The sequence below is a fragment of the Rhinolophus sinicus genome, chromosome 1 (assembly GCF_057876585.1).
Source record: "Rhinolophus sinicus isolate RSI-liver-muscle chromosome 1, RSI-T2T, whole genome shotgun sequence".
Taxonomy (NCBI): domain Eukaryota; kingdom Metazoa; phylum Chordata; class Mammalia; order Chiroptera; family Rhinolophidae; genus Rhinolophus; species Rhinolophus sinicus.
The window spans coordinates 214,576,295-214,590,726 of NC_142501.1; the positions used below are offsets into that span (position 1 = coordinate 214,576,295).

Below are 14,432 nucleotides of genomic sequence, written 5' to 3' on the forward strand. Positions count from 1 at the left end.
ATAACCCATTGAAACACACGAGAGGTGGAATCGTTTTCTGCGTCCTGAACATCTTTTTTCTTCCCACCCGGGGCGTTCTCTTCACGTTTACACACTTGTCAGCACTTTACAGCACGGAGACTGGCCCAGGGCTCCGCTGGGCGGGGGTCGCGGAGGGCCCGCGCGGTGCGGCGTGGGGAAGACCCACGGGGTGCGGCGATGAAACCAGAGGAAGTGAGCCGTGCTCGGCAGGGAGCCCCGACGGAGCGCGGCGCCAGGCGGCCGTCGCAGTACCTCGGAGCTGCGCCGGGGGAAAACAGCGGATCTCCGCGCGACCCCGCGCTGCTCGGCGGCCGCCCCTTCCGGGTTCCTGTGCCCGCCGGCGCGGAGGACGCCGCCGTCGGGCCACCCAATCGGAGACGGCCCCTCCCAGGCCGGGACCAATAGGAGGGCCGGCCAACAGGGGACGCACCGCCTGCCTCCTCCGGGCGTCGCGTCGCGCGCTTCCGAATCTCCCGCCAGTACCCCTCCCCCCCCGCCCGCGAAGGCGCGTCCAATCAGCGTCCGAGGGGCCCCGGGAGCCTCCAAGCCGGGGGGCGACCTTTTTCTCGTTCCTGTCCTCAGTCAGCCCCACAGCGTCGACCCGGGTCGTAGCCGGCAGCGTCCGGGAGGCGGCCTCGCGCCTCCCGCGGTCCTAGGCCGTCTGCGCGGCGTGCGCAGCCGAGCGGGCTCCCCCGCCCGCGGGGCCCGATGGTCTCGCCCGGCCGCCGCGCGGGAACGGCGCGGGGCGGGGCGGCGGCGGATAAAGGCGGTTGGGGGCGGGGGCGCGCAGTCTGTCAGCGCCGCCGGAGAGGACGCGCGGGCCGTTGCCGCGCTGAGTATGGCGTGCCGCTCGCAAAGTCCCCCCAGGTACCGGAACCGCAGCGACCGCGACGCCAGGTGAGGACGGGCCGCGCGACGCGGGCGTTCCGGGCGGGCAGGGCGGGTCGCCGGGGCGGCGGGGTTGCGGCCCGCCCTGCCCGCCCTGACGCGGCCTCCCGTCTGCAGCCCGCCACCCCCCGCGAGATGGAGCCTCGGGCGCAAGCGCAGAGCCGACGGCAGGCGCAGGACGGCGGAGGACGCCGAGGGCCCTGCGAAGCCGGAGGGCGACCGCAGACCTGACAGGTGGGCCTTCGGCGCGCGTGCTTGGGGCCGCCCGCTCGGGGGCAGGGGACGCCTGCGGCGGCCTGGGCTGCACTGCCGGGCGGCCGGGGAGGGCGGCGGCTTGGGCTGGCTCGGACGCTAGTGGGTCACCACCGCGACTGGTTAAGGCACCACTGCTTCATAACACTTGACTTAGTCGTGGTGCCCCTGGGTCACAATGGTTCTGACTGGTAAACGTGCTTAGGCACCACACTTGATTAGTGGTGCCTGTGCCTCAACATGACTGCGAGGCACCTGAGGGTCCTGTGAGGTGTCCCAGTGATAGGTGGCAACAGAAAAGGGCCTCAGTCAGCAGCGAGGCAGTTAGATTCCAGGGACAGCGTGAAGGCCACCGTGGACTCCTTATAGGGTCCGCGGAAGCCTGTTAGGTTTCCCCTTACGAGAGTCAATGCAGAGAAGCTGGGTATCACACTAGTCACACAAGGTGGCTGCCAGGATGCAAACCGTTGAGACCGGCGTGTGGTTTTATGCAGATCATAAAGACTTAAGTCCAGACGCCGCCTGTCCATCGTGGGGCTCCCGAGGCACGGCCTCTCTGGTGAGCCTTTATCGCAGCGTGTGCACACCTAGTTGGCTATTTCCTAGGCTGGGTAGTGTGCCGGAGAGGCCAAGATGCCATGCTAAACGAGACCTCCATTTTTGTTGTGACTGTACCCTGATGTGGGTGCGTCGGCAGGTCCCACAGGTGTTCAGGGGGAGGGGGAGGGCTGAGGAAAGTAAGCAGGGGGATGGTGGTGAAGGCCGGCAAGGCCTTGGTGTAGTGACTGGGATGAAATGGAAGGTTGTCCGTTGTGAGGATCCATGTACCAACACCCGCAGGTGGGGGTGCATTTGCCCGTTTGAGGGCTGATTAGAGGACGACAAAGTGGGGACAGCCACTGCTAAGTTAGGTGAAAGATGGAGCAGAGGTGCTAAGAAGCAAGGCTTAGGATAGACTTACAGGCAGGACTCCGAAGTATTTGCGATGGTTTGGGCGGGGGCTGCAGAGAGGAATAAAGGATGACTCAAGTTTTTCGGCCTCAACACCTTTGTCGATTTGTGGGACCATTTGCCAAGACGAGGAGACCTGGCATGGGGAAGGAGTCGGTGGCTTAGGCTTAGAAGCTTCCCAGGTGAGCAAGGGGAGGTTGGGAAAGTGATGGGATCTGAGTGTGCATGGGGACGCTGCTCACGGCAGGCACTAGTGTGAGTTACTCGCATACATGGGTGACTTCAAGAGTTGGGACTAGATGCGATTACCGGGGAAGAGATGAGTGTGGCAGAGGCTCTCGACAGCCCTCGGCTGGATGTACCAGGAGGAGCCACGCTTCTCGGAAACCTCCGGTGGGCTTCCATTTAGCTGAAGATAAAAGGGGAAATCCTTACGTTGCCCCAACAGTGCTCTGTATCCCCATGGGTACTCCTGTAACTCACCAGTCAGCCACACGGGCCTCCTTGTTCTAACCCGGGAGGAACGCTCACGTCCTGGGCCCTCTCACCTGCTGCCTGCTCTGCCCGCAGGCCCCGGGGGGGAATGCGTGCGTGTGCCTGGGCAGTAGAGCCAGCTACATCCCTTTTGTAGGCTGTAAAAGTGGTTTCTTTGAAGTGTGTAAAACAAGCTATTTGCCTTGGAGCACTTTCCTCAAAAGTATTCTTGTCCTAAGGTAGGATAAATTGGTGAATATAACCTGCCTAATCTAAGAAATGGGTATTAGTTCCACGAAAAGTATTCTTTCTGTACTACCAATTTTGAGACGTAGGGAAAGGTACATCTTGTAAGCTCCTTCTAAAAGTTCCGGTATTTGTCGTGGGGAGACCCAGACCTGAACCTCTTGATAGGCTTACGAGGGTGTTGATGTCCAACCAGGGACAAGCCTCCATGTGGTTCTCTGCATCTGCGACACAATTAATTTGATTTCACACCCTGCCAACCATTTTTAGACCGGAAATTTACTTTTAGAAATCTAATTTGAGTTTTGTGGGCGGGGGCGGATAACCAGGAGAAGAAATGATAATTACCTGAAGGGATTAATCATTTGTTGTTGTAGCTGCATTTTCAAAGCATGTGGGTGGTTCCCAGCTACTATATGTGATACATAACGTTGCTTTTTGTTGCACTTGAAGTTAGTGTCTAGTTTTGGTACACTAGTAGTGGCCAGTAGAAAATCGAAGTGGAAATATAAAAGCCTAAGCTTACATCTAATCTATAAAGAACAGACATACCAGCAATTCTAACTGCTAGAATTCTTGGCATCAAGCCTATGTTTTTAAACTGCTGATCTTGACTAAAGATTTCCTTGAGTTTTGGATGGAACCGAGCTCCTAGGGGGACCTTTACCTGACTAAGTGCCAATGCAGGATGACTCCCGTGTGAATTCTTACTCCCGACTTTGATTATGATGTGCTATGAATTGTGTGCATCTGAAAGTAACTAGTAGCCGCTGCTTATTCAGTACATTTTAATGTGTTAGTTACTTTGTTTAGCACTAAGCGTATTTGAAATCTCTTAAAGTCCTGAAAAAAAAAAAAGCTGCTCGTTTAGCCCATAAAAGAATAAGCTGTACTCGGCACGCTCCTCAGTGATGATGCTGCCTGTTGGCTTTGTCTGCCTTTCTCCCTGGTGGACATTGTCCTCGTGGTTTAGCCAATACTGGCACATGATGGGCGCACAGAAAATAATGAACGAAGCCCAGAGAGGCTTAAGCGAATCGTCCAAACTCAGCGAGCAGGAAGTTACAGGGTAACTTACAGGGCAGAGGTTACCCCTGAGCCCAGTCCCTTGGCACTCTGCAAACACTTGAACATTTCCTGATGTGCGATGTAAAAGGAAACTGAAAGCATGTGCCATGGTTCCGACGTGTGTGTTTGTTTGGTTGCAGCTTTACCACTCCCGAAGGCCCGAAGCCCCGTCCTAGGTGTACAGACTGGGCCAGTGCAGTCGAAGAAGATGAAATGAGGACCAGAGTTAACAAAGAAATTGCAAGGTACACACGTCAGACTGCTTTGAAACGTTATCTGGTGTTTCATATATTAAGTGTGAGGTATGTGTTAGAGCGGTGGGTCTTGAAACTCTGGTCCTCCCCACACCAGCGCCATCAGCAGCTCTTGGGGACACGTTAGAGGGGCAGACTCCTAGGCCCGCCCAGCTGCGCCTTCAGCTCTCCGGATGAGTCTGCTCAGAGTGAGGACCACTGTCTTGGTGGCCATCCTTCCAGATGGGGGTGGGAGGCAGAGAATCTACCCTACGGGGTGCTCCCAGGCCCGCAGAATACGGGTGTGCTCTCCAAATAGGGGTGTACTCGTGACTGACAGCTGACTCATGTAACAGCCCGGAAATGGCCAGAGCTCAGGGAGGGGTACCCAGCTTGGAGCCTGTGAACCCCTTGCAGTTGTACCCAAAACCGTGTGTATCCAAGTTCTCACAAACTGCAAGCTGCTTCCTCTTCTGGACTCATTACGACTCATGATGTTTCTTAACCACTGCTTGTCTCCATCGGTGACATTCTCACTGGTATTCGGGGGCATTTCTCCCCTTTGATATATGCCTTCCAACCCAGCTGAATGAGCCTTGACTTAAAACGTTGTGGCTCATAATCAGTTGGAGTGGGTTGGACCAAGAGTCCACTGGCTGTTAATTCTGCTGAGAAAAATCTGTCCTCAGTTGGTAGGGAGGAGGCCAGGCTGCCCCCCCCCCCCCCCCACGCACTGCAGTGATTGGTGGCATTTGTAGCTTCCTCCTCTGGAAAGGCACAGGCACACAAGGGGCTGGTTTGGAACATTCAAGGGGCACTTTTAGGCATCAAAATCTGTGGGGGGGGTAGTAGAAAAAGTGCACTGGGAGTTGACAGGGGTGGACGCCAGTGTTTTGAATGAGTTGTTTGTCTAGATCTGTTTTGTCACCTGTAAAGTTACGATGTTTGACTTGATCTCTGCAGTTTGTGTTCTCATAAAGTTTATAACGACTGTAACATACCCATGTGCTGTGAGCCTCCCACCCCCAGGTCACCACCCCCATGCTATGCAGGGAGACCTCTGTCTGTCTTGACCCTCCTGTTGGTGGACACTCTTTGTTTCTCAGTTGTCTCACGGGCCTGTCTCTGAAAATTGTCCTACTTTGCAAAACAGGCCTGTTACGTTGTGGGCCACTGTTGATCACACGCTTTCTGATGAAATGCTGCTGCTTTGTAATACCCAGGGGATTTGCCCTGATGGCGAAGTCTTCTTACTCCCCACCAGGAAGGGGCCGAGAATTCAGCTCGCTGTACTTCAAGGAGGGTAACAGAAAATGGGTTTTAGTTATACCTGAAGCCATTCTTTTTCAAGGGGTCCTGGAGAGAAAGAAGCCCCACTGGAAATGATTGGAGGGACTGGTTTCTCGGTTCTCACAGGATGCTATGTAATCACTGCTGTTCTACATACACAGGAAATAAATTAGTTCACTACCTCCTGTGTCTAGACTACGCATGGACGCCACAGCAAACTTGGGAGGGGCGAGTGCTTTAGGTTTTGGAAGGAGGTGCAGTGACGCGCGACCACTTTCACTCGGATGAGCTTGAGGTTCCTGGTTTAGGGTTGGATTGCACTACACACCTTGTGGTGACGTGCTTTGCAGAGCTGGGTTTGGTAGTTGCTGTGATGGAAAGCAAGGGCCTCGGGAAACCCCCGAGGAGCAAGACGAGCAAGGTGCGCAGCCTTGTTCAAGGTCAGAGAAGGTGGCGAGCAGTGCCCAGCAGGCTCACGGGTCCCTTTAGTGCTGACTGTGGTGTTTGAGATAAAAACTTTTTCTTTCAACTCAGGTTTGTTTTTTTAATACAGACTTTATTAGGGAACAGTGTGTACTTCCAGGACTTTTTCCAAGTCAGGTTGTTGTCCTTTCGGTCTTAGTTGTGGAGGGCACAGCTCAGCTCCAGGTCCAGTCGCAGTTGTTAGTTGCAGGGGGCGCAACCCACCATCCCTTGCGGGAGTCGAGGAGTCGAACTGGCAACCTTGTGGTTGAGAGCCCACGCTCCAATCATCTGAGCCATCTGGCACTGGCCCATGTGGGAATCGAACCGGCAGCCTTCGGCATTAGGAGCACAGAGCTCCAACCGCCTGAGCCACCGGGCCGGCCCCCAGGTTTATGTTTTTTTCTAAGGCTACAAGGTTTTGGGGATTTTTCATTTTTATGTTTGGCTCTCACTACTGAAACTGTTGGGGTCTTTGTCCTGGAGAACTCCTACATTATAAACAGTAGTGCCTGGAGGCATTGAGGCCTCAAGCACTTTACATAGTTTGGGCAAATAACCTTCATCTTCTTAGAAGGCGAAGTGACTGAGGGAGGTTTAAGGTCAAAGAAGCAACACGCTCTTACCCTGCCCCGCCCATTCAGACCCCCCCAGGAAGAAGGCTTCATTCCTGAGGGTATCTTTTAGTTCTTAAAGCATTCGGTGTTCATGTTTATACCTTTGAAAAAACAGCAACATCTGTTTTGCTCCCAGATATAAAAGAAAACTCCTCATAAACGACTTTGGAAGAGAGAGAAAATCATCATCGGGAAGGTAAATGCCATGAAAATTTTTTTTTTCCCTAGTTTGATAGACCTGTAATTTGTTAAAGAAAAAAACTGAACACAAGATGCTGATTGTCCCAATAACATTTATGGATTAGTCTGTTCTTCACCAGTTTGAAATAGTGTGTCTACTGTGTGCTCAGTTCCCACAAACGCGTATGCAGAGCTTCTGCACTGTCCCAGGATTAATGTAGTTTAGAATCCAGAAGACAGAAACACCGTTATTATTGTGTTTCTACGTTTTCTTGCACAGTGATCTTAATTGCAAGGCTCTTTCTGTTGTTAATTTCATTTTCTTCAGTTCTGATTCTAGGGAGTCTACGTCTGTAGTGCCCGCCGACTTGGAGACGGATGAGAGTGTCCTGATGAGAAGACAGAAGCAGATCAACTACGGGAAGAACACCATCGCCTACGATCGCTATATCAAAGAAGTCCCCAGGTAGTCTTGTCTCGTTGGTGTGTCCCCGGAAGTCTGAGGAGCTGCTTAGGTCACAGCTGCCAAGAACTGTTTATAGGGACTTCCAGGCACTTATGTAAATAAGTAAATAAGGATGGGTTGGTGACTAAAAAGCCAAGGGCAGAAAGATTTAAAAAACATTTCACTATTTAGAATACATTCTTCTAAATGTAAAGTTATTAAAATGCATGGTGGGGAAAAAAGGAAAAGTTCAAGTTGCAGATTGAAGCTCTTCCTGGAGGAAACAGTGAGCCGGTGTTGTACAGGCAGCGTGCTCCTGCCCCCTGCCCCTCGTGGGCACACACACGTCCAGATAGGGTGTCACCTTGGCAGGATTCAGATGTACTTCTCTGCAAAGGAACATTCAGATGTGCTTTTTTATCTGTCACTTTGTGCATTTTGTAGAATGTCAGTTGATCTATAGTTTTTTAATAATGCCAACCTCAGAGTTTGGTTCATCTTGAAGCTATGTGCAAATGTGACTGGTGTGGGTAATCTCCCTCTCCTGTAGACACCTTCGACAGCCTGGCATTCACCCCAAGACCCCCAACAAATTCAAGAAGTACAGTCGACGATCGTGGGACCAGCAGATCAAGCTCTGGAAGGTGGCTCTGCATTTCTGGGACCCTCCAGCTGAAGAAGGATGTGATTTTCAAGAAATGTACGTCTGCAGTGGCTCTGTCTCGTGTGTGGCAGGCAGGTTGTCTTGGTGTGAAGTCCGTCTGGAAGTTCGAAGGGAGAGCAGCCAGTTGCACAGCTTCATGTCCGTTTTCTGCATGTGTGTGCATGGCTGGACAGCTGGGCTCTGGGTGGGCCTGGAGGGAAGAGTGTGGTTCCCGGACTGAGCTGACTTCTGTAGTTAGAAAAAATGGAGCTTAGTAAAGCTGGAAATATGTGGAGTTTTGTTTGTTCTTAACATAAGCGTTCTAAACATTTCAGTAGTTTATTTTGAACTGTGGAAATAGTTTAACTAGGGAAGGCTGTTATCTTCTTCCTGCTGGTTTTTAAACTTGTACCTGGTTGGGAAGATGTCAGGCCTGGACCTGTGCTGTGCGGTCAGGGTGCTCGGTGGACAGGGAGGTAGACAGGTGGGCTTCCCTCATCTCCTCGCACTTCCTCGTCTCAGCTCTTCTGACCTGAGCCTCTCCCCTCAGACACGTTGACTCAACACATTTTTGAGTTTTTGCTCTGTGCTGGGGAAATGTGTTAGAAACTGTCATGTTTGAAATGATTTCTAACATGGCTTTACAAATTTGGCCTCATAGGATGTCATACCAGTGTTTTTCTAGTGTGACACTGTTGTCCCGTTCTTCCTTTTTTTTTTTTTGCAGCCACCCCCCCACCCTCCCACCTCTGGTTTTGTTTTAAGCCGTTGTTTCTCAGTCTAGTTGTAGGGTGCAGCTCCCTGGCCCATGCTGGTATTAAGAGACTTGTGCTCCCCCCGGCTGAGGCAGTTGGTTGCTGGTCATTGGTTGGCTGCTCACAGCAGCTCACAACAGCTCTTGTCAGCTGCCGGCCACTCACGGCTGCTGGCCACTCACGCTGGCCGCCGCCCACTCATGTTAGCACACAGCAGCCCGCAGCAGCCCACAGCAGCTCACACTGACCTCCGGCTGCCCATGGCAGCCCAGCTCCAGGGTGAGCTGTGGTTCACAGTCTTAGCTGTAGAGGGTGCAGCTCACTGGCCCATGTGGGAATCGAACTGGCGCCCTTTGGTGTTAGGAGCATGGTGCTCTAACCTCCTGAACCACCGGCCCACCCCCCATTCTCTTTATAAGTAGAAAATAGGAAAAGTTAGCAATGACATGTAGTTCGGTCTATCGCAGTGTCCACCCACCCCCGCCCCCTTCAGAAGGATGCTCGTTGGTGTGAATAATCCCACCGCAGTCGAGAGTGGGCGATGGATGGTGTGTGCTCTGAGTCAGGTGGGCTTTTTCAGCCGGCTTGACCTCTGGATTGACTGGGCAGGGGTTAGTCTGCACATGGAGTCCCCCGGGGAGCAGAGGAGACACTTGTCAGTGTCTTCACGGGGCAGTGTGGGGTTGATGGTGTTAGTTCTGAGCGAACAGACTGGGAGAACGTTCCCGCATCACTTGTCTCCTGACTTTGTGACGTTGTGACTGACAAACACACCTGTTTGATTTCACAGACACCCCGTAGACCTCGGGGCAATGGAAACCGAGTCCACAGAAAGCAGCTCCGAGTCCCAGACCAGCTCCCAGGATAACTTGGTAAGTTCCTTCCCTTGGTTTTGGCTCTCAGGTCGTTTGGACAGTATGTGCCACTCTATAAGCTGAAGTTTGAGCTGACATCTGATTTTGCTGCTTATGGCAGAGGGGCCTCTTACCCCGTTCTCTGATATCATCAAAATATCAGATTAGTGGAGTTCCCAGAAGTGACCTTAATTTAGGGTTTTGGTTCAGGCCGACTCGTCAGTCCCACCAGTTAATTTAAGAGTAAAAGTCCTTTCTCATCTGGTGCCGGCATCCGCACAGCTGTTGCTGCTGGCATCAGTTTTAGGCTGTACGAGCTTGTGGTGCTGACTTGCTAGTGTAGGACGCATGTGCTAATTGTTATTCGCTAAAGCAATGCTTTGGGCCGAGGGGTTTGCCCCATACTTGCCAATTTAAAAAAATCATGTTTTTGAGGGGAAAATATCAAAAATCAAAAGCAGCATACAAAATTGCCTCATCGCTAATCCTGTAGTTAGTGGTTGGGTGCACGTTCTTCCAGACTCTGTGTGTACAAGCAAATATCAGCGTCCACAATAAAATGACCCATTTGTTTCATACAGGAGACCACCCTAATATTTGCATATGGAAATATCCAGCATATTAAGTGTAAAACTAGGTTAAAAAATAGAAAACATAAGTATTTGTGAAATACTCATGCTTTGTGTAAGATAGTCCTGTACTGTGTTTGAATAGTTCAGAAACACAGGAAATGCAAAGATACGTAGTTGCTTTTCCTGCCTTCTGCCTTCTGTGTCATCTCTGTGTCTAGCCTGCTACATGTCTCTTAGTTTTTGTGGACCGTCTGCAACCACACACTTTTATCTGACAGTGTGTGACAGAGGCTAGAAGTAGCAGAAATGTCCAACAGTAGAGGAAAGGCAAGGTGTAATGCAGGGACTCTGCTCCGGCTCCCCACATAAGAACACAGGACACGGTGAGGCCCAAAAGGAACACCCGTGGAGCCACAGATAGGGGGTTCATTCCACTATATTCTTGCTGGCGGCTGGGTTGGAGACACAGGAAGCAGGAGCCACATGATGCGCAATCCACAGCCACGGCAGGTATATCAGTGGCCAATGGCTGACCAGTAACAGCTGATGGCCAACTAGTCACAGCTGACGGCCATCCACTACCCGAGCCAGCACCTTTCCACGTGAGGCCGAGAGCCTCGAAACTGCTCTCTGGGACTCTGTCCCCACACAGGGTTATGTTTATGTCATAAGAATTCAGCTGTCCCAGACTGGTTTTGAAGACTAATGACGTGGGGAAATTGTTGAGGTAAATGAAAACAGTGTATCTCATGATAGGGTGGTCCTGATTTGGTGACTGTTTACACAGAGGCAGGACTAGAAAGAAACTCGGGAAGATCTCTGGAGGCATCCTTAGTTGGGGTGAAGACTAACCCTTATCCCAACTCAAAAAAACAGATTCTGAACAAGCCACTCACAGTGTCAGACGTTAGGTACTGAGAGGGGCCGGGGGAGGGGAGGGGAGACCACAGGTGTGTGCAGGGAGCCAGACTATGAAAACAAGGGGCAGGGTTGTGGTGGGAGGTCCTAGGGCCATCCGCAGCCGAGATGGCTGGTGTGCAGAAGGAAGGGGCGGGGAGCAGGCCGGGCTGAGACCTTAGCTTGCGTGGTCCTTAACCACTGGAAGCGAGCTGCAGGGTGGGGCGTCAGCGCTAACCATTGCACATAACCAGTTTCGTTACTGTACTCGAGACGTGACATCGAGCAAACACTGCTGTCTAACAGTCTGTGTTCAGCTTCCCAGGTATCCAATAATGTTCTTTCTACGGGTCTCTATTCTGATCCAGAATTTAATCAAGAATCACACATTTGAATTGCCATGTTCCTTAAACGCCCTTTAACTTAGAATAGCCTCCCTGCCTTTGCTCCATGACTTTGACTTTTTTAGAGTTCAGGCTAGTTAGGCAGGACGTTCCTCAATCGGGAGCGGCCCCAGTGTTTTCTTAAAGATCAGCCTCGGACTGAACACTGGGCCAGAATATGATAGTGGGGGTTGTGTATAGCAGTTTGTCTCGTTATTGGTGATGTGAAATGTGGCATCAGCCAGATTTCTCCATTGTAAAAACAGGAACTTTTTTTTAACATTCATTTAAAATTTTGGTTTTAGTTGCTATAAACATTGGGCTTCAATTGGTTTAAACTGCCTAAATTGTAAACTCTGACATTTGAATGTATGACCCTTCAATTAAACTTTTTTAATGAAAAAAGCAAAACCTGTTCATTAAAACAATCCAGAAATATATCAAACTAAATGTTGCCACCTCGTGTCCTGAGAGCCCCTGTCCCCTTCTGTCCCGCCGTCTGGCGCTCTCTGCTTTACACAGCGTCCATGGGGGCACACATCTAAGCTTTGGGCTCTACAGTGCTGTGTAAGCAGTACGTCTGCTCCCTTGGGGGGTATCCCTTCCAGCGTGAGCGGACACCCAGGCCTTGATGTATGTTCTTCTGTGCGGTCCCCAGAAGTTTCGGGGGTGAGATGGCTTGGGAAGGGGCTGCCCTCGGCTAGTGCAGAGGCAGCTTCCTCAGCTGGAGAACAGGGTGCTTGGCAATTCGATGTGATTCTACTTCACTCGTCTCGAGGGTGACGCCTAGGCCACACAGCAGCTCCTGTCTGACTGGCACTGCTGCTCAGAGGCCTTAACGGGTCAGTTGGTTTCTAATCTGGGAGGTGGTTGAGGGGTAGGAATTTGGTACCTGCTGCTAAAACAAAGTTGGGTGGTATCCATGTGTCCTCGCGTGTGTTCCAGCATTCATAGAGCCTTGCTGGTAATGACTGGACTCAGGCCCGTAGTGCGGTGGGTGTAGGAAGAGGCCTTCACTCCCTTGGTGGGGCGAGCAGTCCCGTGTTTCTGAGGAACCAGCCATGACCCCTGCTTCTGTTTTCTAGGATATGTACTCTGGCACACCCACCAAAGTTAGACACGTGGACTGCCAAGCGGAGGACGAGTTTGACTTGGAAGCTTGCTTAACTGAACCCTTGAAAGACTTCTCGGCCATGAGCTAACTGGTGCCCTGTGGAGGCCACTGACATCTCCTGGCTAGGGGAGGGCCAGCCAAGCATGCGTGGTGCCTTTGTAACCCGTGCTTTCTGTTAATAGTTTATTATGTCGTGGTGAATCGTTATTCTTGCCTTATTTCCTTAAGAAACAATTTTATGTATAGTGAATGTATTTTGCATGTTTTAAATTGTAAATGGAACTAAATCCAATGAAAATTGAACTTGAAGCAATCTCGCAGCAAACTTAATTTGCTTAATCCCTACCGTCCAGACAAGCACACTCGAACTGGTTTCCACAGTGTTTTAGAAGTTAGTTGTCAGATGGTGGGTTTGAGTTTAACTGGTGTCCACGGGCTCAATCTGGCATCAGCTTTCTTTACTGGTATCTAAGTATTCTTGCAACTGGATGCATTTAATATCTTTGTGGAAACGTAAGTTGGCTTCTTATCCATATGGCACGGTGGCTTTTTCCCTCATACAGAGCACTGAATAGCTGAAGATGTTGAGCTGTTAAATGGATAGATTTTATGTAAGTTATGCAATCTGAATTTGGTACTTGTAAATAGCGCCAGGTAGGCCTTCTACCAAGAATACTTCGCGTTAAGGCAGCAGCGGGATTTAGGAAGAACGTTTTTTACACAGTTAATTTACCATGTAAAATTGCTGTAAATGAGAATGTATACAGGTTTTCTGTTCAAATATCCAATTGTAAACTCCTTGTTGAGACTGTTATGTTTCTATTGCTTTTGTATGGAATGACATTGCAAAAATAAAAAGTAAAGGACCTTATGTAACTGATTGCTTATGTCACCAGATAGGCTAACTGCTATGACAATTCTGTTGGGAGGACATGGCACTGGGGAGGACAGCAAACACACGGTGGTGACAGAGTCATGGCCCAGGCTCGTTAAACCCCACCCCGCCCGCCGAGGACGACCTTGTAGGTTTGGAGCTGGGGCCAGATCACGTGCATGTGTGCACTTTCCTCAGGCCAGGTGTCCTGCTTGAGGGAAGTGTGTGCCCAGCAGACCCGCCGAGGAGGCCGGGGACCTAGGTTTGATTCTTTCTCGGCACCTGGGGTGACAGGGCCTTTCCTTGTCTCCTGAGACAGACCAGGGCTGCACAGTTTCCCCAGGAGCAGAGCAAGTGTCGGACCTGGGTCCTGAGCCGCCTGTGCTGCCCACGGCGTGTCTGCCACTTCCCACACTTGGACCCTGGCTGCTCTGCCGGCAGACGGTCACCAGCCCATAGCTCCATGCCCCAGGACGCTCCCTCGGAAGTGATGCTGAACTCGCTTCCGCAAGGGACGGCGCTGGCAGCTGTTAAAGGCGTTTCAAAGGGGCAGGAGCCCTTTGTTCACTTAACACAGTTGTGGATCCCATACTGTGTGTCGGTACAGTCCAGTGGACACGGGACATGCAGGGGACGGTGCTCTGAAGTCCACTCACACCTTAGCAGGGACAGAAGACGACGCTGTCAGGTGAAGAGAAGCGTGGAGGAGGTACGCAGGTGGTGCTGGGGGGGCGGGGACACTCACCCCAGTGGGCAGCAGGTGCACAGGCCCTGAGGTGGGCTGTGGTGTGTAGACCGCCAGCAAGACCCTCAGATGTGGGTACTGGCTGGACTGCGCGCAGGAGCTGGGAGGTCGTTGAGGAGCTGTGAGGAAAGCGCTGGTGGGCAGTAGAAAGTGTGACATGGGCCAGAGGAGCCAGGGGACTTTCTAGACTGAACTAAGGTGCCTCTGGCTTCCCTCTGCTCATGACAGAAGGTGTTGAGTGGAAAGGAGCGGCACTGGACTATGTTGTTCTCGGCCTCCCCAGATGGCAAGGGAGGCTGGCACTGGGCTTTCGAGCAGAGATCAGACACGGAGCCCAGCCGGGAAGACAGATGGGGCCCAGGGAGCCGAGGCTGTGGCCGGACCAGGCTGGTTAGGGCTGGGGAAGTGGTGCTGCATCGGACAGTGGGACTTCTGACACTCAGGAGCTTGTCCCTTGGCAGAAGCCCA

The 14,432-nt window shown here is 51.9% G+C and overlaps 1 protein-coding gene across 1 annotated transcript; it reads left to right on the forward strand.

Annotated features, from left to right (window-relative positions):
• Positions 1 to 606: 606 nt before the first annotated feature.
• Positions 607 to 13,216, forward strand: SLBP (stem-loop histone mRNA binding protein). The gene is made up of 8 exons (XM_074320190.1): positions 607 to 918; positions 1,027 to 1,143; positions 4,041 to 4,145; positions 6,639 to 6,698; positions 7,011 to 7,148; positions 7,678 to 7,827; positions 9,316 to 9,397; positions 12,317 to 13,216. Exons 1-8 carry the CDS (start codon positions 860 to 862, stop codon positions 12,431 to 12,433), a joined length of 828 nt encoding a protein of 275 aa, XP_074176291.1. The 5' UTR covers positions 607 to 859; the 3' UTR covers positions 12,434 to 13,216.
• Positions 13,217 to 14,432: the final 1,216 nt, after the last annotated feature.

Coding starts and splice junctions, on each gene's coding strand:
- SLBP (XM_074320190.1), top strand. CDS start 860: ATGGCGTGCCGCTCGCAAAGTCCCCCCAGGTACCGGAACCGCAGCGAC. Junction 7,149..7,677: donor TATATCAAAGAAGTCCCCAG/GTAGTCTTGTCT, acceptor CCTCTCCTGTAG/ACACCTTCGACAGCCTGGCA. Junction 7,828..9,315: donor GGATGTGATTTTCAAGAAAT/GTACGTCTGCAG, acceptor TTGATTTCACAG/ACACCCCGTAGACCTCGGGG.